Source organism: Castanea sativa, chromosome 3 (genome assembly GCF_040712315.1).
Source record: "Castanea sativa cultivar Marrone di Chiusa Pesio chromosome 3, ASM4071231v1".
Lineage (NCBI taxonomy): Eukaryota > Viridiplantae > Streptophyta > Magnoliopsida > Fagales > Fagaceae > Castanea > Castanea sativa.
In genome coordinates, this window is record NC_134015.1 from 20303302 (window position 1) to 20326335 (window position 23034).

Sequence of the window (23034 nt, forward strand, 5' to 3'; positions counted from 1 at the left end):
AGTGAGGAAATATTTTTCTTTGCTAAAAATACAAATTTAGCGACGAAATATGAATTTCGTCACTAATAATGAAAAAAAATTATAACATTTAGCAACAAAAAATAATTTTCGTCGCTATTGTGATCTGAAAAATGGGCGCCAACAGGGAAAACTTTGGCGCGAACTTAATTAATCTATAGTGACGAAAAATTTTGTCGCTAAAAGTTGAAATTTTTAGTGACGATATATTTCGTCACTGTAGGTATTGCTGTGGATAGTTCTAGCGACAAAAATCATTTTGTCTCTATAAGGAAGAATTAGCGACGGAAAATAATCGTCACTAAAAATAATCATGGATTTTCATTTCATTGTTTTAGCGACGAAATCACAATTCATCACTAAAAGTATGCTATAGCGATGAAATCTGAATTTCCTCTCTAAAAATCTTAACAAAATCTGAGTTCTTTAGTGACGAAATTAAGATTCATCGCTAAAGGTTTCTAATTCCCTTAAACCCATTTCAGCAAATATGTTTCACTTCCCACATCTCTTTTGGTCACTTCTCCCAAACACATACTTTTTTCCCTTCCTTTCTTCCTTTCTCTTAAACCCGAACGTCAATCGCCGACCCTTCGCCTCCCGACCCTTCACCTCCCAAGGACCCTTTGCCTCCCTTCCCCTCACAACCACAGCCAACACTGACGCCGATGCCGCCTCCACAACCCCAGCCGACGCCGCCGCCGCCGCCACATGTAGTATTTTTTATAAAAAAAAAACTATAGAAAAGGAAAAAAAATTAATTAATTTTTTATATTTTTTTATAAAAATAGTAGTATTATTTGTGTATATATATAAAATGGATATTTCATGTAGTATTTTTTATAAAAAACTATAGAAAAGGAAAAAAATAATTAATTTTTTATATTTTTTTATAAAAATAGTAGTATTATTTGTGTGTATATATATATATATAAAAGGATTTTGATACTTTAATTAATGTGATATGAGATCATAGATAAAGCTAATTTCTTTTCATTTATTGCGATGGGACAATTGGATTTTTAATGTTTTTTATTTTTTGTTTTAATTTTTAATTTTTATAGTTCACAAATGGGCCTACACCGATGATAGTTGATAATGATATTGGTGGAAGGTGTGGCCATGTGGGCTATGATTGGGCTGTTCAGTCATTGGCAAGTGTATTAGTTTAGAATTCAGTAATTAATCACTACTTTTTGCCTTAATTTTAGTTTAGAATACAGGGCTAATTTAGTGATTAATTATCAGAATGATATCATTTGTGTCCACTTTGCCCAACTTTGGGTCAAGGTGACACCATTTTTGGGTTGGAAATTGCTTTACTTGAGAGACTATGTTACATACCCTAATGTGGAATTGTTTAAGTTTTTGATCATTTTTGTATTCGACGAATTTTGTTTTTAATGTGTGTCAATGAATGAATTCATAATGGCCTTATTTTTTTTGTAAATAAGATCCTAAAAGAGACAAAAATATGTCATTTTTGGCATGTGGCTGTTTGATTCAACTGAGGGACAAAATGTTGTCATTATTACAATGTAATTGTTGGACCTTGAATGTGATGCGAATGCGCTGATCCTTGAGATGTCCCAGAATTTCCTCAAGTCAATAAGGTATGAACTATTATTTTCCACTTGTGTTGCTCTGTCTCAAGGATGTCTTCTCATTGATAGATCTCTGTAGTATGTCTTTTTCCTTGTGTAGTCCAAATATCTATTCAATACCTTTGGATTTGTGAAATGGTACATATACATTATTGATGCTCTGGACACAAGTTATCCAAAATTGGTAACAGCTCTAAGTGAGAGTGTAATTCTTTTTATTTTTGATAAATAAGTGAGAGTGTAATTGTTAGCCTTATTCTAAGGCATTATTATCTTTTAAATATGAATGGCTTCTTAAATGGTCCCATTGGATACTAAACAACAACCTTATGCCTGTGCTTTGTGGTTTGATTATTGAAAACTTGAAATTACACTTGCATTGTCTTGAAGGACATATTAGTTCCTGTGACAATATGCTATAGGCCTAAACTATCATTTGGTAATTTGTGGTTGAAGCCTGTGAGAACTATTTTTCCAATAAAGGTTTGCGAGCATGATAGGATAATTTTTTGAATTGTTCATCAATTTATTGCTAGAGATTCCAGGGATTGTTTTTGCTATTGTATTCAAGTGGAAGTGAAATAAAGGGGTAGTTACTAGTTAGCCTATGCAAAAACTAACTTGCTTGTGGGTTTTATTTATGGGTCATTTAGCTGAAAGGTTTAACCGCTCATGGTAGATTGTGAAGTCCAACTTAGTTTTAGAGATCATGAAGTATCACTTATTTGTGTGGTTTCAGCCCATTTAAATTCATGGGACCGAGTGATATTGAGTGGGCTTAAGGCCCATTTTGATTGGTTTCCTTTTTTGTCATATTGGGCTCTTGGCCTTTGTGGAGAGGCAAGGCAGAAGAAATTTACCCCTTTCCTAGTTTATAGTTTATATTAGATATCCTTAAGTTTCTTTACATCTTGTTAAAGATAACTTTCCCCTCGTCACTTTTTTGATTGTAGTAAGCACTATCTGTATTACATATATAACTGTATTACATGTGTAAGCTATGAGTTTGTGTAGTATTTATGAAAGGATCATTTTCAAGACTCAAGTACTTATAAATTTAACTTTTCTTTTGCAGGCTAAATATACATTGTTTGTAATAACTTTGGATTTTTTCTGAAAGTTGTAAGCTTAGCTTGAGCAAAGTAAGTAAATTTTAGTTAAAAACTTATAAAACTCTATACTTGTGATTTCTTGCAAATGTGAATGGACCTTATTGATTAGATGTGATGAATAGTACTTTAATTGATTTCAATACTTGTAAACACTCTATGCTTGTGATGTTTGTGATTGGTTTTATAGTGGGTTGTTGTGTTGGAGCAAGGGGGTGGCTTGCATGGTGTTATAAGGTGGTTCAAATTTATATTAGGAGTGTTTAAGTGTGCAATGTATATTTGTTTAAGTATTAATATAGACTTGTGCATTCATGAATGGGATAGAACTTTATCTAAGTAGCTTATTGACTTAGATGTTAGAATACATTATGCATGAATTGTCCTTATTTTACTAAAGTAGTATTCACCTTGCAATTGTAGTCAAATATGGATAAAAGTTGGATGACAATGGGTAAGACACTTGATGGCAAATTGTCAAAATCCTAATGCGATTCCCCTTACACAAGAGGAGATCTCAAACTTGGTTTTTAAGAAGTCTGGCATCGTAAAAGGTCTTGGTATGAGACCTTCCTCTTCTCTAGTAACTACCGCCTCATCTAGTTCCTCAGTGGTATATATCCATCAGCTAGAAAGTGAGATAATTGAGCTCAAAGAGGCAAGAGCTAGGAACGAAGAGGAGTGAGTTAGGGAGCAAGAGGCGCGAGCTAAGCAAGAAGAGGTCCAAAAGAATATTCTTAACTTTTTGAGGTGCAAGGGTTATGATGACGCTCTTACCTATGGGGGTGGTTCATCTTCAAGTTAAAACATTTATTGGTTAGTACTTTATTTTAGCAATTGACCTGCACTACATGGTGTGACTACTTTTTTTAATTTATTATTTGAAACTAATTGTATTATATTACACTTGAAAATCTATATTTACTTTTTACAGCTTATACATTAGGAATTGTGATTTTAATTCATTGGTGTGGCTACTCTTAATGCATTGTTAGAAATGTTTCTTATAACATAGGTAATGTTTTTACTTTATGATTTTAATGTAGTATTATTTTTATATTTGTACAGATTTCTTATTGGTGGCTTTAGGGGATTTACTTTTGGCATTACTTGAAGACATATGAAGACATCTTCCGTTAGTTCTAACTATATTATGCTACACTTTTTGTATTGTTATAAAACATCTTGAGTTATTGTATGTGTTGAAAACAATTATTGTATGGAAAGATTTTGACTTGGATACTTGTTTTATTGTTTACTTGTGAAATGTATGGATCTATTTTTTATAAATGTGTTGTTGAAATAAATATGTTATTCAAATGTGAGGCTTTAATAATGTAATGACAGGTTACAAGTTAATATCAAAGCCATGAAAAAAATAAAAACAGAAAATAAGTTTTAGCGACGAATTTTTCCATTACAAATATAGCAACAAAAATTGTTTTAGTGACGAAATATTTCGTCGCTAAATGTAGCAAAATTTTGTAAGAAATGGTGTTAGTAATGAAAATTTTCGTCGCTATATGTGCTTGGATTTTCTTAAAAATAGTTTTAGTGACGAACTTTTTCGTCACTATATGTACCCAAAAATAGTTTTAGGGACAAAATTGTTCGTTACTAAATATGATTTAATAAACTAAAGTGTTTTTTGCGACGAAATATTTTCGTTGCTAAATAGTGTTTTTGCGACGAAATATTTTCGTTGCTGAATAGTGTTTTTAGCGATGAAACGTTTTCGTCGCTAAAAGTTTTTTTTTTAACAAATCGGACTTTTAATGATGAAATTTTTCGTCGTTAGGACTTTTAGTGACGGAGTTTCAACGACGAAATGAGTTTCATCGCTAATTAGTAGATTTCGTCGCTAAAGGTTCTTAGCGACGAAAAACTGGATTTTTAGTGACGAATTTTTTCGTCACTGAAAAATACATTTTGTTGTAGTGTTTCCAAAAAACAGTAAAATCCTTTGCATGGCAAGTGAGTATAAACATTTTGCCAAAAAAAGCTGACATGTGCCATAGACAAGTTCTTGACAATCTAGTGTGTGAAGCTTGTGGGATGGAAGCCAAAAGCGAGGGTTGTCTTTTCTGCGACTATGAAAAAACCCCTGAGGTTTGGAACCTCATTGGTATTCCTTTTGAGGCCCACGAATTGGTTTTCCAAAGTTTGCAGATTCGCTTTAGCACCTGATGTTTAAGGTCAGGTTGGGGAATAAGCTGTCGGAGTTGATGATCATGGTGGCATGGTGTTTGTGGTTCAATAGAAACGAGGTTTAGCTGGGTAAGGCAAGGCAGCAAGGCTCATCCATAGTGCAGAAAGCTCACTTTCTCTTGGACGAGTTCAAAATGGCCAATTTCAAGCAAAAACCAGTTGTGGACAAAGATGAAGCCTCATGGGCACCACCAAAACCCCCATGGTTTAAGTTTAATGTCGATAGGGCAACCTTTGCGGCTTCTTAATCTTCTGGCGTCTAGGTAGTCATTTGGGATAATGTTGGTAGAGTGGAGGCAGCTTTGAGTAAATCTATACCTTACAAAATGGGTTCTTTAGTTATTGAAGCCAAAGCCTTGGAGGAGGGTGTTTCTTTTGCATGGGATGTAGGCCAGGTTGTTGCTGAGGATGTGAATAGTTCATGTGACCCACCAATAGCTATTCGCAATATTGTTGAGGGGATTCAACATAAGCTAAAGCATTTCAAGGGAGTACAAGTCTCTCACATTCGGCAAGAAGGAAATCTTCATGCACACATCTTAGCTTAATATGTTAAGAATTGTGTAGATTTTGTAGCTTAGATAGAGGAAAATCATATTATTATTGAGTCAGTTTTGGCTCAAGATATTATGGTCTTATCTTCTTCTTAATAAAGTTATGATATTTTTATAAAAAATTTATTAAAAAAAAAAGAGTGAAGTCTTGTTCTCAAAAAATAAAAATAGTGAAGTCTTAATAGAACGTTAGCAGCATTTTGGGTCATTTTCAAAATTAAATTAGGAATTATTCCAGAAGAATTAGCTAAAAAGTCATATATGATACTAGCTTTATGACACGCGCCTTACGCTTGAAATGAGGTTTTTTTTTTTTTGCCTAGTATCATAATCTTCCTTTTTTTTTTTAAATGGATAAGCTTGTTATGAAGACATGGATTAGTAGAAGAGTATCCTATTTTGTAAGCATTTTATGTGGAGTTAGAGATATATTTTTACTGAGTTGTCCTCAAATATTTTTCCCTATTAAACCTAAGATTTAGGGGTATTTCTGAACTAAATAAAAGTCAAGTCCAAAGAGGGGAATCCTCTCAGGCTCATAGTATAGATATATATGTTTCTAACTTCCAACACAGTGAACAATGTGCACTGGAATCTATGTTTCATAATAAAGTACTCATAATTCATAAATAGCAAATTTTGAATTCACTTATGAAAGCTCAGATTTGTGCTAAAGCACAAGAGCTTGTTCAGACCCTCAATAAAAAATTACAGCTAGATTGCTTTTACTCTAACTTAGACTAAGTGCGGAACAAGAGTAAATAAGCGCAATGACTGATAAAGCTACCCTAAGCTATATTCATTCATCATCAACAATAAAATGAAAACTTAAAGAGTAGGGAAGAGAAATGCAAACACAAAATAACACCGAGACGTGTTATCGAAGATGAAACCAAAGAACTCAGCGAAAAACCTCTCCACAACCCTCCAAGTCGAAATCGATCCACTAGAGAATAAAGTTAGAGTACACGAATAACAAAAGACCCTCCAAGCCTAGTCTACCCCATGTACTTAGGCCCTCTAAGCTCCTACTACCAACGGATTTCTTGGAGTCATGTCTTCTCTAACTTTCCGGATCCTGCAATACTCCTAATTGCATCTGTCAAACCTCACCGGCTTCTTTTAGCAAATCCTCAAAACTTCCCAAACTCCAAAACACTCTCTACACTCTGAATAGGTGTGAGTTGTGTTTGGGTACAAATCTTCTCTTAAGGTATAACAATGGGACAGGGAAGGAGAAGAGACTACAATAATTTTTCACTAAGGATTAGTAGCTCTCTCTCTAAAAGATGGGTGTGTTGTGTTGTAGAAACCTATCAATGGTTTTCTCTCTAAATAGCCTTTTTTACTTTTGTGGGTAATGAGGGTAAGAAAGTCACACTTAAAATCCTCCAGGCAGAATGTTTCGTGGGTACCTCGCAAAGTACTCACGAAATGAAGTCTGGCACTTGACTCTTTGGCTTCCAACACGTGCTTCTCAAGTGGCCTTTTCGGGGGTTACTCTTCTCGCAAACTTCTTGCGAGCTAGTCGCGAAACTACACTGATTCTTCATTTCATGCTCGATCCTTCACCAACTTAATACTAAATCCAATACAATAAAATCCACAAAATGCAAGGAAATAAATTAATACAATTATAACACTTTTTGTCATGGAATAAAGCCAACATAAAACATAGTTGCAAATCACCACTTTACAATCTCAATCTCTCCCTTTTGTTATTCCGTGACAAAACATCTTATAACATACTCTAGACTTAAACGTGAATTTGGGAATAATGGCAAAACTTACTCACATCTAACTCTAAAATCTGTGATGAACTTGGAACACAATACCTGTATCATGAAAGACTTACACAACACGCATTAGACCCTCAAGGTAAAGCACGTAATAAAGGACAAATACAATGTAATAAGTAAAATGCGATCAAGCAAACATGAAGTAAACATATGAGCAACTTGATCAAACACATGACAGTCATATGGATATGACTGCAATGATCACATTGCAAAACAAATGATCATCTGAACATGCAACCAAAAAAGCACAATAGCATAAGGATGTATACATGTCCAACACATAAATACGATGTGATGAGAGCAATAAAGTATAGATGCTAAATGTAACTCAAAGCACCATAAAGCAATGAGAAAACAAGCATAATGTAAGGCAAACAAAACAATATTTTCTCATAAAAATATGTTTTTTCTCCCTTGGTATATGCATCTCTCCTATGGCTTTCTCGCACTACGAATGTGCACGAGATCGAATTTCTCTCCCTGATAATGTACACATGAGTCATATAGAAATGATGATACACTCCGGTATACTCTGTAGTATACTCTCCCCCTTTTTGTCACAAATAGACAAATGAATCAAGAAGAAAGAGGAAAAGAAAAGAAGATATGAACAAAGATAATGATGCATGAGGAGTGCAAGATGAATGAGAAAATGAAGCTCAAATAAAAGATAAAATATCTTAAAAACAAAATGCTACAAAGTATAAAGTAAACATGACATGCTAAGGATGAGGAAACAAGATGTAGACCAAGGCATGACATAGACACAAGAACTTGTTATATGTGCTAAAGGTCTAAAAAGACTTAACTAGCATGAGTGAATGCAAAACATGTCAAGTATTAAGGTGTATGCATCAAAGGTGCATCTAGTGTGCATGTAAAATGCATGATTAACGCATGAGCAAGCACTCATAGGACAAAGTGTGTAAAACACACAACTAATGATCAAAACATGATAAACATGAATAATTATGGTGATCCCCAAAAATTGGTACTCATTGGAGTCCAAAAGAGTGAAAAAATATCATAGAGGCATGTTATCAAACACTTAAAGTGCACACACTACACATATATGTCAAACAATGCATGAACATATGAAATCTTGCCTAAATACATGTTATTTTCGCTGCAAATGGCCAACATCCAAAGCAAATAAACATTTAAATCAAAACTCAATCAAAAAGATTGACAAAATACAAGAAAATAAATTAATACAATTACACAAGAGCTTAAACCCCAAGAGCATAAATTAACCCCACATTGATAATGAGAGATATTATTTTATTCATTTTAATTGTGGTGATTAATGAGCTAATATGTATTGATTCAGATATTGGGCTAGATACGTGTGCAAGAGGGAGGTGAAGGGAGAAGGTAATATCCAGCAATTAATCTTGTAACACTCACTACATCATGATAATGGACCTAATAAATCAGATTAATTTGGGTAGTAAATTTGTGAAGCTCATTAAGCCTATCAATGGACTCATTCAGACCCAATCACTTACTACTCGACAAAACTCGAATCGTTTACAATGATGAGAAATCCCATTGGGAAATATTAGCATGTGTCTTTTGCAACTATTTAAGGTAAGTTAGTTACTATTTGGGTTGAGGTGGTGACTGTTTGGTTGTGGTCTAGTAAGCTTTAGTTTACAATGATGAGAAATCCTATTGGGAAATATTAGCATGTGTCTTTTGCAACTATTTGGGCTAAGTTGGCTACTATTTGGGTTGAGGTGGTGACTGTTTGGTTGTGGTCTAGTAAGCTTGGACTTACTTGCCTCGTCAATACACTACAAATAATACAAATAATAATTCAATATCATATGATCTTATTTACAAATTTATAAAATCAAATCTTAAGTCTATATAAGTAAATTTTTAAACAAGTATGCATATAAAAAAAATATAATTATTATATATAGTTAAAGTGAATTCTCATGTTTACAAACACATTATTATATTTGAGATTGACTCGTTTAGTAGTTAAGCTTAAACTTGAGTCTGAGGTTGACATATTTACTAAATAAATGAATATAAAGCAAGTTGTTTTCCTAGCTGAGCTCGAACTATATGGTTCATTTACAACTCAATCTTTATTAAATTGTAGATCTTATGAGATCTAATGCTCATAAACACCTATCAAATTAATCATTATTATTGACTACATCAACTTACGTGATTACCACCTCACACTTTTAGTACGATAGTCACTCTATAAGTATAAGTGCTTGTGAGGTGTAGGGGATAAGGGCCGGAATTAAGTCTCCAAGAGAAAACTTCACATACATATATACTTAGATTATGCTAGAGTATAAATTCTATCTTGTATAAAAATAAAAATAAAAATAAAAATAAAATAAAAAAAACTTACATGATTAATCTTGGAGAACATGGAGAGGGACAGTGAGTAAGTGACTTTTTATGTAACTAAAAAACTAAAAATTTAGCTCCACTGTTGTGGATGCCCTAAGCAAGTACTTCACGGAGATGAATAAGGCGAAAGAAGTAGAACAGTGGTTAGGTAAAGAGATAAGAGGCAATGCAAAAGGTATGTAGACCATCTAACATTTTCATGTGGGGGTGTTGTGTTGATCTCCATCCAGTTCCAAGGGGAGGAAAACCCATCTAGGGATAGAGGAGTTGGACTGGGCTCGAAGTCAAGTTCCAACTCCCAGCTACCCAAACGACAAGATTGTGAGCAAGAAAATTTATAATAATAATAAAAAAAGAAATCATTAGCAAATATATATATAATGGGTCGATCCCAAACCCAAGAAGTTGGTCCATAAAACAGTTTGTCCGGAAAACACAAGAATGAGAGCCTAAAAGCCCAAACAGATACCACACCTTCATTGCCACTGGAGAGAGAAAACCCCCTGGAGTAGAGTTGGAAGTTGGAAGTTAGAAGTTGGAAGTTGGAACTGAGAATCAGACAGCAGAACAGAAGAAGATCATGATGCGAAACAAAGAGGTATGTCTGAATGTATGAAAAAAAAATGTACTATATATTATATTTATATGGGTAATTGGCTTTTGCAATCATAATATCATATGAATTATCTGACATTCTCAAGATCCACAAATAACTTTAAACATTAGGAAAAAGAGGCAAAGAAAGAAGCATTTAGGAAATATTTGGATTCAAGTGGAGTTCTTGATGCTCTCACCAAAGGTTCTCTCTCTCTCTCTCTCTCTCTCTCTCTCTCTCGCAAATTACTATGAATTTATGTTTCCTTGCATGTTAACTTTTTACCTGACTTTTTTATTTTTGGGGGGTCAGTTCTAGTTTCATTGTATGAGCAGAATGACAAGCCTTCTTCTGCCCTTGAGTAAGCCCATTTTCTTTTTTTCTCTTTTTAAGCAAATGTGTGTGTGTTTATAGCATATGAACTGGTTATATGAAGTCATTCTTGTATATCTGTGTTAGATTAGATTCACACCCACACCCACACCCAAAAAAAAAAAAAGCCCATACAAACAAACTGCAGAGGCAGAAAAGGAGATGGGTCTGCCTGGTTCAGTTGAATTAGTGAAAGAAAGCTTGTTTAAATGACAAAGTTTTTTAATTAATGAAAAGGTTGTATTGGATTGTAGTGTAAACCATATGGCTAGCATTTACATGGAAGTATTTTAAAAGGTAAGTGAGTTGTAAGGGTAGATGTAACTACCAAATGTTATTGCTAAAATTGATCTTTTGAAGTGTTTGGTTGTCCAAATTAAATGATGTCCAACAAAATGGTAAAGTTGTGAAAAATGATGTCTTGATTAAGAATGAGATTTAAAGCTAAAATCAAGATAATAATCAAGTGAGTTCAAGGAGGAGATGAATCTTTGTTATTTATATGGGACACATTTGGCAAGAAGGATAATATATTTTCATTGCGAACGAGTTTTAACTCAAATGGTACCTCCTCCTCTTATAGGAATATGGTAGAAGATAAGGTTCTGGCTTGTGAGTTTAAGACCCACTGAATGCATGTGTTACTTCCCAATCAAATAGAAAAAAGGTTCATTCATGGATTAAGATCCTCTTGAGTTCTTAGAATAGCCCTACAACGGAGTTTCTAAATCATATCCATCCATTTTGAAATGAGTGGATTGGATTTTTCCATATTATCATTAATCTAAATAGACACTAAAATGGTAATAGTTTAATGTTTGATAACATGGCTAAATCCAATCCATGCATTTTGAAATAGATGAAAGATTTTAGAAACTCCATGGTGAAGTTAGCTAAAAACTCTAGTTTATCCGAATCCTTTAATACATTTTCATTTATCTGAATATGTTAAAAATTGATTCCCTGAAAGTAACAAGCTCTCTTTAATAATGAAGAAAGAAAGATAACTTTCTACCATAGTGTGAACATAATTGAGAAACTGCCTTAACACAAATGTACTGTTCCCACTCCAAGTTCAGTTTCTTCAATGACTGATCATCCTAAATTTGCTTGTTTGGGTAAAATATATCAGGGTCATATACTACATTACAGAGAGAATTTCTATGTGATTGGTTATGCTTTTCATATATAATATCTTATGGATTTCTTTTGGCAGATTCATCCAACAAAAACTAGGTGGTCCGTCTGTATCTGAATATGAAATGCTACAAGCTGAGTTGTCAAATTTGCAAATAAAATATGATGAGCTTCTAGCAGAACACCAAGAAACTTGCAAAGAGGTGCGTTTATGATTGTGGAATATGCCTACATTTTGCACTACATACAATTAGTGGCTAATGATATTCATATAGAAATTCTCATTTTTGGATTCTGAATATGCACTTGTACATAGGTGATAAAACTGTGTTGAAATAACTAAATGTGTGCAGATGAACAAAACAGATTATAAAAAATTTGATCAGATTCAAATGTAAAGGCTAGGTATTATGATGATGATTGTATGGCAGCACCATGGTCACACATTCTTTTTGTAAAATAAAAGTACAAAATTACGTAGCACCAGATATACAATTTGAGAGGGTTTGTAGTAGAAATAAGGATCACTTTTTACTTTGTAAAATTAGTTGTGCAGTTGGAATTCCACTGAATGCAAAATTTCTTTGTAGTAAATCCATCAAATATTTGTAATATTAAAATGAAAAAGAAGTAAATTCATCAAAGATGTACCAATAATGTATAAAACATATAGGAGGGGGGCACTGGCTAAGTTCCACAATATAGACTTCAACCCCCCCCCCCCCCCCCTTTTCTCTCTGCAGGCATCTCTCGATATAATACCTATTGGTTTTATTCATACCATGTTGCATAAACACGCATATAGTTAAATGGTATGAACAGGTCAACATGGAAAATTTACTGAGAGCTAATCAGGACATGATGAGGGAACTCAATAGGATCTCTTCTTTCAGGAGTTTATGCACTAAAAGTTTCAAATTACCAACAGGTTTTCTATGTCAGGAGACATTCACTCCTTCTGAATAAGTTTTTGAAATTCAAGCTCCCTGCTTTTCAAATTTGTTCTAGATTTAGGTACTTGCATCATCTCTATTTGGAATCAATTAAAGCGCCTCATTTTTCCTAAATGCCACATTTACCCACCTGACCATAAAATAAGAATTACCTTGGCCAAGGTAGTCAAAGGTGAAAGGCAACCTTAAGGAGCCAAGGCCTTGAATCACCAGGGGCGTGAGGCGACAAAAAGGCACTAGACCGATTAAAGCAAGGTGTCAAATTTTAAATATAGTTATTATGCATATTGAACTTAAATCATATGTATCTAAACAAAAGGAACGGTTCCTTTTTCATGGTTTAAGGCACTCACCTTGCTTGCCTAGGTTCTCTGGGCAAGTGCCTTACTAACGGTGCCTCACCTTAGAGCCTCAGAGGTGCCATAGTGGCACCTACCTCACCTTTGACTACCATGACCCTACTAGCTGGGTTTGCAATAGTAATCTCCACAAACTTTCTTGGTATGATGTTTCATTGCTGTTGTGCTTTGTTATGTGACTGTAGAAGAACCAATTTGTGTCCTGCCACTTTGGCTGACAAGTGTCATCCACATGTAAGCCATGTACCTGGAATCAAATTAATCCTTTACAATTTTATATAGTTGGAACTCGTCTGACATGTTCAGAATTCAGATGCATCAATTGAGTTTCTTGTTTGATATGCTGTTCTATGTGCGGGTTAGCCTGTCTTTAGTATTCAAGGCATTTGGAATGGAGATAAGTTAATACAATAGGAGGGAAAATACTCTACAAATCCAAGCAAACATTTTTACTTACACTATGATTTGCCTTAACTCCTTAGGAAAAGGAAATATTTTGAATATTCTTCAGGTATTGATTACATTTTGCATTTTTGTTTGTTTATTTATTTTGATGATATCTTCTATACATAGTATCAAGTATTGGGCCTTCTTTCACAACTTTAGCAGGGCATGTTACCTCTTTAGTAATACCAACAGAACCTCAATTGGTTGGGAACTGGGGCATAGTTTACTTCAATTTTATAGAAACCATTATCTACGTGAAAATGCCCAACAGAGATAAAATATTAGAGCAACTAGTGGACACTGCTGATATAGATAAATTTAATGGATTTTGCACTTGTTATCTCCTTCTCTTACTAATCTGAAAATAGTATGAGTTCTAAAGAGTTTTGTGTGGACAGTTGTATAAGATAAGACAAAGTAGTCAACAATATTTGTTTTGGTTAAATGATTTTCTTTATTAAATGTATATTTTCTAATGTGGAGAAGGCCTTTATTAATTTGGAGTACTTCTACACATTGATTTTTTTTTTTTTTTTTGGTTAAAAGATTTTCTTTATTAAATGTATATTTCTAATATGGAGAAAGCCTTAATTGATTTGGAGTACTTCTACACATTGATTATAGCAGCGACATTGACCAATTGACATGTTAGGATGTTACAGCAAATGAAGATATTTAATTGCCTTGGTTTGGTGGAGGGAGGGTGACTGATAGATCACCTTTGTTTGCATGATGCAAACTTCACACTGAATTTACTAGTGCTGTTACTTTCTCTTGAAATCTGTTGAGGATTTGCATCCAAGCCAAGGCACAAGATGAAAATCAAACTTATAGTTAGATGGTCAACAACATGATATGAAAAAAAAATGTAGTTTGTGTTTTATAACTGCCTTTTCTGACTTTGAAGGACTTGGGAGGTTAAATTTAAGTATTTAAAGTCCTCAAAGAAAAATGCGCACCTCTTTATTAATTTAACAATCTAATCAATGAACTTAAATGAGGGACCGTTGCCATCCTATTGGTGTTTAAAAAATTGTGTCAAAATGGATGTCTACAACATAAACGCAATAGTTAGTTTGAATATGACACGGGTTGTGAAATAATTGAGATTTGTAGAGGTCACCATTCCAATTCCCCTCTTCAGGGTCATTATCTTGAGGCATTTCTTTTGGTTTCTCCAGCAAACTAATATATGGCAATTATTTGCAAAACCCACAGAGTATTAGCCAAACTAGAATGTCTGTGCAGAGTGATAACCTTGGAGGCAAAGTTTGAGCATAGTAACTTGGCGTCATGACAATCTTTCTTGATGCCCATTATTTCTTTGTTTCAACCATACATTCCCATTTTTTATTCACCAACTTCTAAAATGTGTTGCAGCTGGAGGAACTTAAGAACTCACATTCAATGGCAATGGCATCAACAAAAGAGACCGTTGATGGAGAGGTTCACAGGGATGGGTTCTGAAGGAGCAGTGGAAGATATACATTGTTATGCTGATTTTTTTTTTCTTTTTTTTTGGAAATATATTCTTATGTTGAATTGAGCGAGTGAGAAAGCATAGTATTCCAGTGTTGTACTTGTATCATAGCAACAGTAGCACAGACCTAGACGTTTGGCCGTTTTCTCTCGAATAATTCTGTTGTTGATTGACACTTCAAAATGACATTTTTTTGGTGATGCATTTTCATCAAGTTATGCCAATATTTGTCTATTTTCCTTATTAAATTAAAAGACAAGGATCTATCATTGTCAGGAATTAAATTTAAAAAAATAGAAAAGTAATTTAAAATTCTAATTGCAAGGGAATTTAAGATCAGCTTCCTTTGGTCAAATAAATCAGTCAATTGAAAATGAAAGACCCTCGGAAACTATGTTTTCACCTAAGTCAATTTCATATGGCCACATTTATATACAAAATCATGTAGAACCTCAATATTTGGAACACTCTAACTAGTTAATAAATAAATAAAATAATTGCTGACACAACATTTCCTGCATTTTTGTAAGGCAAAGAAACTATCATCCAGGATGAGAAATTTTTATGCCACAGAAAACTGCAAGCAGGGTAATCAAGACAATCAAAGAGCAAAACAATGCCTGCAAATGATTTGAAGCAAGAAGTATAATGAGCAACATAGAATTTGGAAAAACAAACATAAGAAAAACTAGAAAGTGAAAATAAATGCCATTTCTTTACTCACAGCAATTGCAGATGCTGCAAGACCAGGTCGTTCTCTCGGGTCTTTATGATAGTAATTTCCAAAATAAAGCACTGTAGCAAAATACCATAGTGGTGGAAATACAAATCCCAGAAGAAATCTGACAAACACATCCAAACCCATACCATAAATATCTAGCTACCAAAAAATTTAAAAACAAATGATTAAAATAAAAATATGATGCACAAAAAATTGAGACTTACGAGAACCAACCAATGCCACAACCAAAGCATGAAAGAGGCCTATCATAAATCCCACTGGAATTTTGTTCAGGTTCTAGCAAAGTGAAATTCCCTTCATCAGACTGGAGTTGCACTTGCACTTGCCCCATCATATCCTTTTTCTCATGATCTCTACCTAAAAACAACAATGTCACTATAAATAAAAACTAAAATCCAAGAATATTGAAAAATGTTATTTATAATATAACCACTTGTTTCATTTTCCCTTGATGGTAACAACCATTCATGGAGAAATACATCTTAGACCAAAAAAAAAAAAAATGATCTGCCAAAAAAAAGGACAAGGCACGAACTTTGTTCCATAAATGTAACTCCAATTTTGTTATTCTCTTTAGGGTGAAATTCCATTGTCAAAGGTGGTGCTTCCATATTCCCTAAATTGCTGATAAAGTTTTAACAAAATTGTAACTTATTAGAACATTTTGTACTCTCAAGAAAAAAAATGTATATATTTTAACAAAAAATTTGAGAAGAAAAGTGGAAGAAACCCATCTCACTACAGAATATGAGAGAGAGAGAGAGAGAGAGAGAGAGAGAGAGAGAGTCCTACCGGGGTTCAGAGGAAGAAGGGAGAGAGTTTCTTTGTTTATGTTTGAAATGGAAAAAAGGTTCCACTTTGTAACCGAAACAACTGCCACTACCATTTGGACCAAAAAAAAAACTTTTGGTCGGTTAGTCCTGTGTTTTCTCATCAAGACAGTCCAATGTCTTTTTTTCTTCTTCTTTCTTTGCCTTAAGTAAAATATTTTAAATAAAATTTAAAGAAAAAACTTAATATTTCTTATGAATCTAAATAAATATATACTAGCTTTTGAACACGTGCTCGCGCCTGCTCAGAGGCTTTTCTAATTTTTGGGTAAAAATTAATTTAAAGCATTCATTATAATTTCTGATTATTACATTTTTCAATCACAAAAAAAAAAAAAAAAAACCTAGGGGTGTGATGAGAAATATGTGTGGTGAAATAATCTTTCATCACACCCCTAGGTTTTTTTTATGATTGAAAAATGTAGTAATCCGAAATTATAATAAATGCTCTAAATTAACTTTTATCCAAAAAATAGAAAAGCCTCTGAGCACGTGCATGAGCGTGATCTTAACTGCTTAATGATAATGCTTCCCTAAAAAGAAAAAGAAAAAAAAAACCGGTTAATGATAAGGGGGAAATTTAAAACTGTTGGGTAGAAATATGGAGTTTGTGTCTTAAATTTGTGTACGGCTATGTTTTTTTTTTTTAAATCAGTCCGGCATATGTGTTTTTACAAAGATAATTGTGTTTTTTTTATTCAAATGTTTTATTTTGAAAATTGAAAAAAGAAAAAAAAAAAAAACAGTTATCCAAAGTAGTGATAAAGATAGGAAAATAATAGGAGAGTTGTCCTATTTTTTAGGCAATGTTTTAATAGGAGTTAGAGTTGCATTTTTACCGAATCATCCTTTAGTTTTGTCTCTACTTAAACATAGGAGTGTAAGGACATTTTTTTAATTAAAAAATAAGGATTTCAAACTAGGGAAACCCCTTAAATAATAGTATAGATAAATAGCTAAATAAAAAAAAAAAAACTAAATAACTTTAATGCCAAAAACATATACAATGATTGTAAAAAAAAATCTTAAAAAGAAAAAATAAAACGTAGAAGGAAAAAAAAAAGTGAGGAAATAGAAGATAAAGATTTTTTAGAATTCAACTCTATCATGGACTCTTTAAAATCTAATCACCACATCATCAACTATTTAAATAAATAACTAAAATAAAATAAAATTTAACGCCAAAATTAGAAAAAAAAATTAAAAAGAAAAAAAAATACAAAGAAGGAAAAAAATATTTAAAAAAAAAAGAAGAAGAAGAAGAAGAAGTGAGTAAACAAAAGATAAAGATTTTTTAGAATTTAACTCTATCATGGACTCTTTAAAATCTAATCACCACATCATCAACTATTTAAATAAATAACATTGAAAACTTGTAAGTGGATATAGTGAGGGTACTTTAGGCATCTAAAATGTGGAATCCAAACAGGGAAAGCCCCTTAAATAGTAGTATAGATATATATATAATTAAAATTATTCATGAAATCAAACCCTAAATAAGAAAGCATTTTTTATTTCTTGGATTATTTAGTGGAAAAGCAAAGTTGTTTGGGAAGGAAGTCAATGTCAATCAACACTTAATTAATAAACTCTATAAATAAAAAAATAAATAAAAAAGAGGGGTTAAAAAGAGATATAAAAGTTATCATTGGAAAAGTTTTTGATGGTTTAGAATTTATTTTTATTAGTTTATTGAGTATTTAATATTCTGAAAAACATTTTATGTTTTAAAAAGGTTGGATCTCAACAGGTGGATGCATGCTAGTATTTTTTTTTTTTTTACCCTAATTTGTATTTTTCTTTTTACCCTAACTTTTTTTTTTTAATATAAAATTTTTTTTTCTTATTACTTTGTTTTTCATCAAAACAAATAGAGGGTTAGAACTTAGAGGCACGAGTGGAGGCAAGACCCAAAGTATTGAGGGTGAATAAAGTAAATTCATTATTCTTTCTTTTTCTTCTTATTCTTTTCTGACCTTGTTGTTTAAACGCCTTTACTCTAAACCTCCAAACATTTAGGGTCCGTTTGGATACAACTGAAAATTGAAAAATGAAAACTAAAAATACTGTAGCAAAATAAATTTTAAATGTGTGAATAGTGCCGCGGGTCCTATTTTTAATTTAAAAAAAAAAGCTAAAAAGTGCATGAACAGTTCATAACTGTGCGGTTACTGTTCACGCACAGTGGTAAACAGTGCACCATGTCTCCTGGTTGAAATCTGTGCGCAGGAAAAAAATAAAAAAAATAAAAAAAAGGTCTAAAATGTGAAAATCTCAAACGCAGACGCCAACCTCTCTATCCAAACCCACCCTTAGTACGTAAGAAGGTACATCCTGCCTACAAGGGTCAGTGAGATTAAAGTACATTTTAAATAATTAGACTCCTTAAACTTTAATTAAAATTATACAATATCATTTACTATATAATAAAATTGTGTCCAACACATTGAGGTCCTTCCTCTTTTATTTCATTTTATTGTTTTTTCAATATTTTTCTCTTTGTTTTACGTGGCATGCTATAATTTTTTTTTTTAAAGGCCATGCTATTATTATTACTATCAATACATTAAAATAACTAACATAGTTACTATAAGTGAAACTTTATCGGTAAAGTTTCAAAATATTTTTTTGAAAAAAATATTACTTACATGAAAATTCAACTGCGAAGAGTTTTTAAAATTTAATTAAAGTTCCATTATTTATGTTGATTTGTTTTAATAATATTTTATAATTTTTTTCACTAGATAACTTATTGTAATAAGTATATTAAAATTATTAAAACAGCTAACTATAAGTGAAAATATTTTTAAAATATTTTTTTAAAATTAAAAAATACTCTCTTCTCAAAAAAAAAAAAATACTCCACTGAAACTCAAATAAGAAAAGTGTCAAGAAATTTAAATAGGAATTTAATTATTATTTTAAATTATCTTCTAATCTATTATAATATTTGGTTTTTGATTTTTTTTTTTTAAAAACACTTGGTCTGACATGTTTTTTTTTTTAGAGAGTTTCAACCTATGACATCGGCTCCTGATAAGCGCTCTTTGTCATCACTTGGTCTAACATGTTGTGTCTTATTCATTTAACTAAAAGTATTTTTTTTTCTAATATTTTTAACATTTTACCGTTCAATCTTAGTTATATTATTAATACTTTACCATTCAATCTCAGTTATATTATTGAAATATTTTCTTTAGTTTACATTTGATTATTTAATATGATGTTCATCACATAGGCATAATATTAACATGTACATATAAGAAATATGGGTAAGACTCTTTTTTTTAAAAGAAAAAAATATGGGTAAGAGGTAGTATAGTACATTAAGTTCCCAATTAAATTCAAAAAAATTTCATTATTGACCTATGCAATACAAAGTGTTATCTTTGCCAAGAAGAATTAGATACAATTCAACTGCATATATGAATTTAATTGAAGAACTTAATGTATTGCAGCTAAAGTATTGTACCAAATTTTGTTCATAATATAAATATTTTTATAAATAAGTTTTTCTTCTTTACCAAAAGGCTTAAAATTTCTCATTTTTAATCTAAATAAAAATAAAATTATATAATTTATAAGCTCTATATACCAATCACTTAAATTAATTGGGCATTCATTCATATAATTGCTATGATTACATAAAACCAAAGGCATTTGACTTTTGGTCAACTTTATAATATTTTATCACATAAACTTTTGAAAGCTCCTAATTTTACACATTATTGTCCTTTTATATATTTTTTTAACTGATTAAGTTATATCATATATTTAAACCTTTCATTCAAATCCTAAGAAATCATATTTTTTAAACAGTAAAATATATTTTCCTAAAAAAATAGTAAAATATTTAGTTCCATATAAAAACACAATCATAATAAATTTCTACTAATAATAATTATAATTGTTTAAATTTATATTTAGACAAAAAGTAAAAGTAGAAGATAGGGAACAAAATTTTATAAGTGTCTTTTTAATATGAACCTTTTTTTTAATTCTTGTTGATGTATTTTTTTCCACACATCATTATTTTATTATTATATTATGTAAATGATTTTAAAATTCTATTTATATTTAAACCCTCCATTCAAATCTTATCCAATTATATTTTCTTTAATAAAGAATATATATTTCCATATAAAAACACAATTGTAATTGTTTATTCTCAATTTTTCACCAGTTTAATTATCTATAATTTATTATCCAATTAAAAAAAAAAAAAAACTAGTTCATGGAAAAGTGAAAACTTCCATCATTGACAGTAATTTTCTTAATGATCCAAAATAATTAGCCTAAACTTAGGATTGCTAAACAAACAAACATAAACAAGTCTTTGCTGAGCTGAGCTCAAACTATAAATAAACAATCGGTTAATTTACAACTCTAATTTCAACTATTAAAAAATTTAGATTTTCACAAGTTACTACTACCGAAAATAAACCACTTTAACTCTATTGAAGGAGCTCCACTCACTGGAGTTTGGGATCCTTGGGTAGCAAGTTAGGAAAAATGTATTTTATGAGACAATTTTCTGTACTTCTCTTTGACAACATATGAAGATCCTACATAATGTGAGAGGGTAGTTCATGAGACCATCCCATGAACTAATTCGTAATATGAAAGGATTAAATTTAGTGATCTCATTTGGTCCATTATTGTATGAAAAGCAACAATAGGTTCATTGTTTTTTTTCTTTAGGTGAATTTACTGAAAATTAGTTCTAGATATGCAGCCAAGCCACCATAAAGATGGAGGTGTCACTGGGCCAAAATAGGCCATTGACAACTTCAAAATACATTCACCTTAAATGGTTGGTGGTGGATGAAGGCTTTATGAAACTCTTAATGGCAGAGGTCCTTATTATAAAGGCCTTTTTCTGTATTTGTAATGGTGGATATTGTTGATTTTGTGACAAAAATTTATAACTGTATTAATATTTGAAAACAAAAGGATGCATCTATTTTTTCACTAATTAGTAGGAAATTAGTGAACGAGAGCTCAATCTATAAATCCAAGCTTGCTAAATCATATCATGTGTGATATGCCCTATTCTAAAAGTTGAATCTTACTTGCTATGTTTATGCCTCAAGACTTAAGGGTCTGTTTGTTTGAAATCAAATTTGATTAAAGTATAAGATTTTAAAACCTCATTACCATAGAATGACCCTTTTTGTAGGTACGTTTTTTTTTCCTTCGAAACTACACCTTTTTTGCAACTAAAGTGCATTTGAATACCGCTTATTTTGTAAAAAACTGAAAACACTGTAGCAAAATAATTTTTAAATGTGTGAATAATGTCATGAGACCCATTTTTAATGAAAAAAGTTGCTGAAAAAAGAGGTTTGTGGATCCCATAAATAGTACACGAGACCCACTAAAAGTGCTGAAACACGTTTTTCCAAACAAAAAAAAAACGCAAACATTGGATACTGCGTGAAACGAATACTAAATATTAATTGTACCAATGGTCATTAAATGTAAGCGGTAGACTTTAGAACATACTTTCATAATGTAGCTCACTTTGTGTTCATTGAAATCACTAAGTTGTGTTTGCCATTTAAAAGATTTAAAATCATGAGATTTGATAAATAGTTATTAATATAAATTATCTAAGGGAAAAGTTAACAGATAGTCTAAGATCATTGGTTTAAGAACTATTATTAGAAACTTTTATAAGAAAAAAAATTAACTGACTTTTTTGACAAATTTTTATATTTTTTATAAACGTAGTATTTAAAACTTTCTTAAAATTGTCCATTAATAAATGCTTTAGGGGCACCCATTAATAGGACCTATTGTTTAATATAAATTTAACAAGAAAAGATAATTTGAGATTTGACTAAAAAACACTTATAATATTATGAATTAGAAATAATATTTTACTTTTAATCATTTCATATCTACGTATTACCATAGTGCACCCTAGACTTGATGGTCATTTTACAAGTATAAGTGTTTGTGAGGTGTGAAGAGGCAAGAGTTGAAGTTCAAGTCTCTAGGAGAGAGTTTCACACACATATATTTATACTAAATTAGTGTAGAATTCTAAATTTTTTATAAAAAAAACACACATATTGCTAATACTCATATTTATCTATTTACTTCATTAATAGAAAAAAAAAATTGCTATCTCATGTTTTATTAAGTCATTTAAACTAAAAATTCAAATTCAAATCAAGGGTTTTTATTTTATTTATGTATTTTAAAGACTTCTGTTAGTATTATCTTTTTACTATTGTATTTTGTATATAATAAGTTATTTTTCTTTTGGAACATTATTATCACTAAGTTGTGTTATTTTTCTTTTGAGAGTTTTAGTAAAAAATTCATTAAATCTAGTTTCATTCTCTCCAGTTCCTCTCAATTTTAGAGAGAATGAAAATTTGAAAATTTAAAGGAATGGAGAGGAATGAACATTTTCATCTCTCATTCTATTCCCTCCCAC

General features: G+C 31.5%; 1 protein-coding gene across 1 annotated transcript; it reads left to right on the forward strand.

Annotated features, from left to right (window-relative positions):
- Positions 1–10113: 10113 nt before the first annotated feature.
- LOC142627513 (uncharacterized) lies at positions 10114–15232 on the forward strand. The gene is made up of 5 exons (XM_075801392.1): positions 10114–10269; positions 10398–10470; positions 10579–10627; positions 11855–11978; positions 14915–15232. The coding sequence occupies exons 1-5, from the start codon at positions 10252–10254 to the stop codon at positions 14999–15001; spliced, it is 351 nt and encodes a 116-aa protein (XP_075657507.1). The 5' UTR covers positions 10114–10251; the 3' UTR covers positions 15002–15232.
- Positions 15233–23034: the final 7802 nt, after the last annotated feature.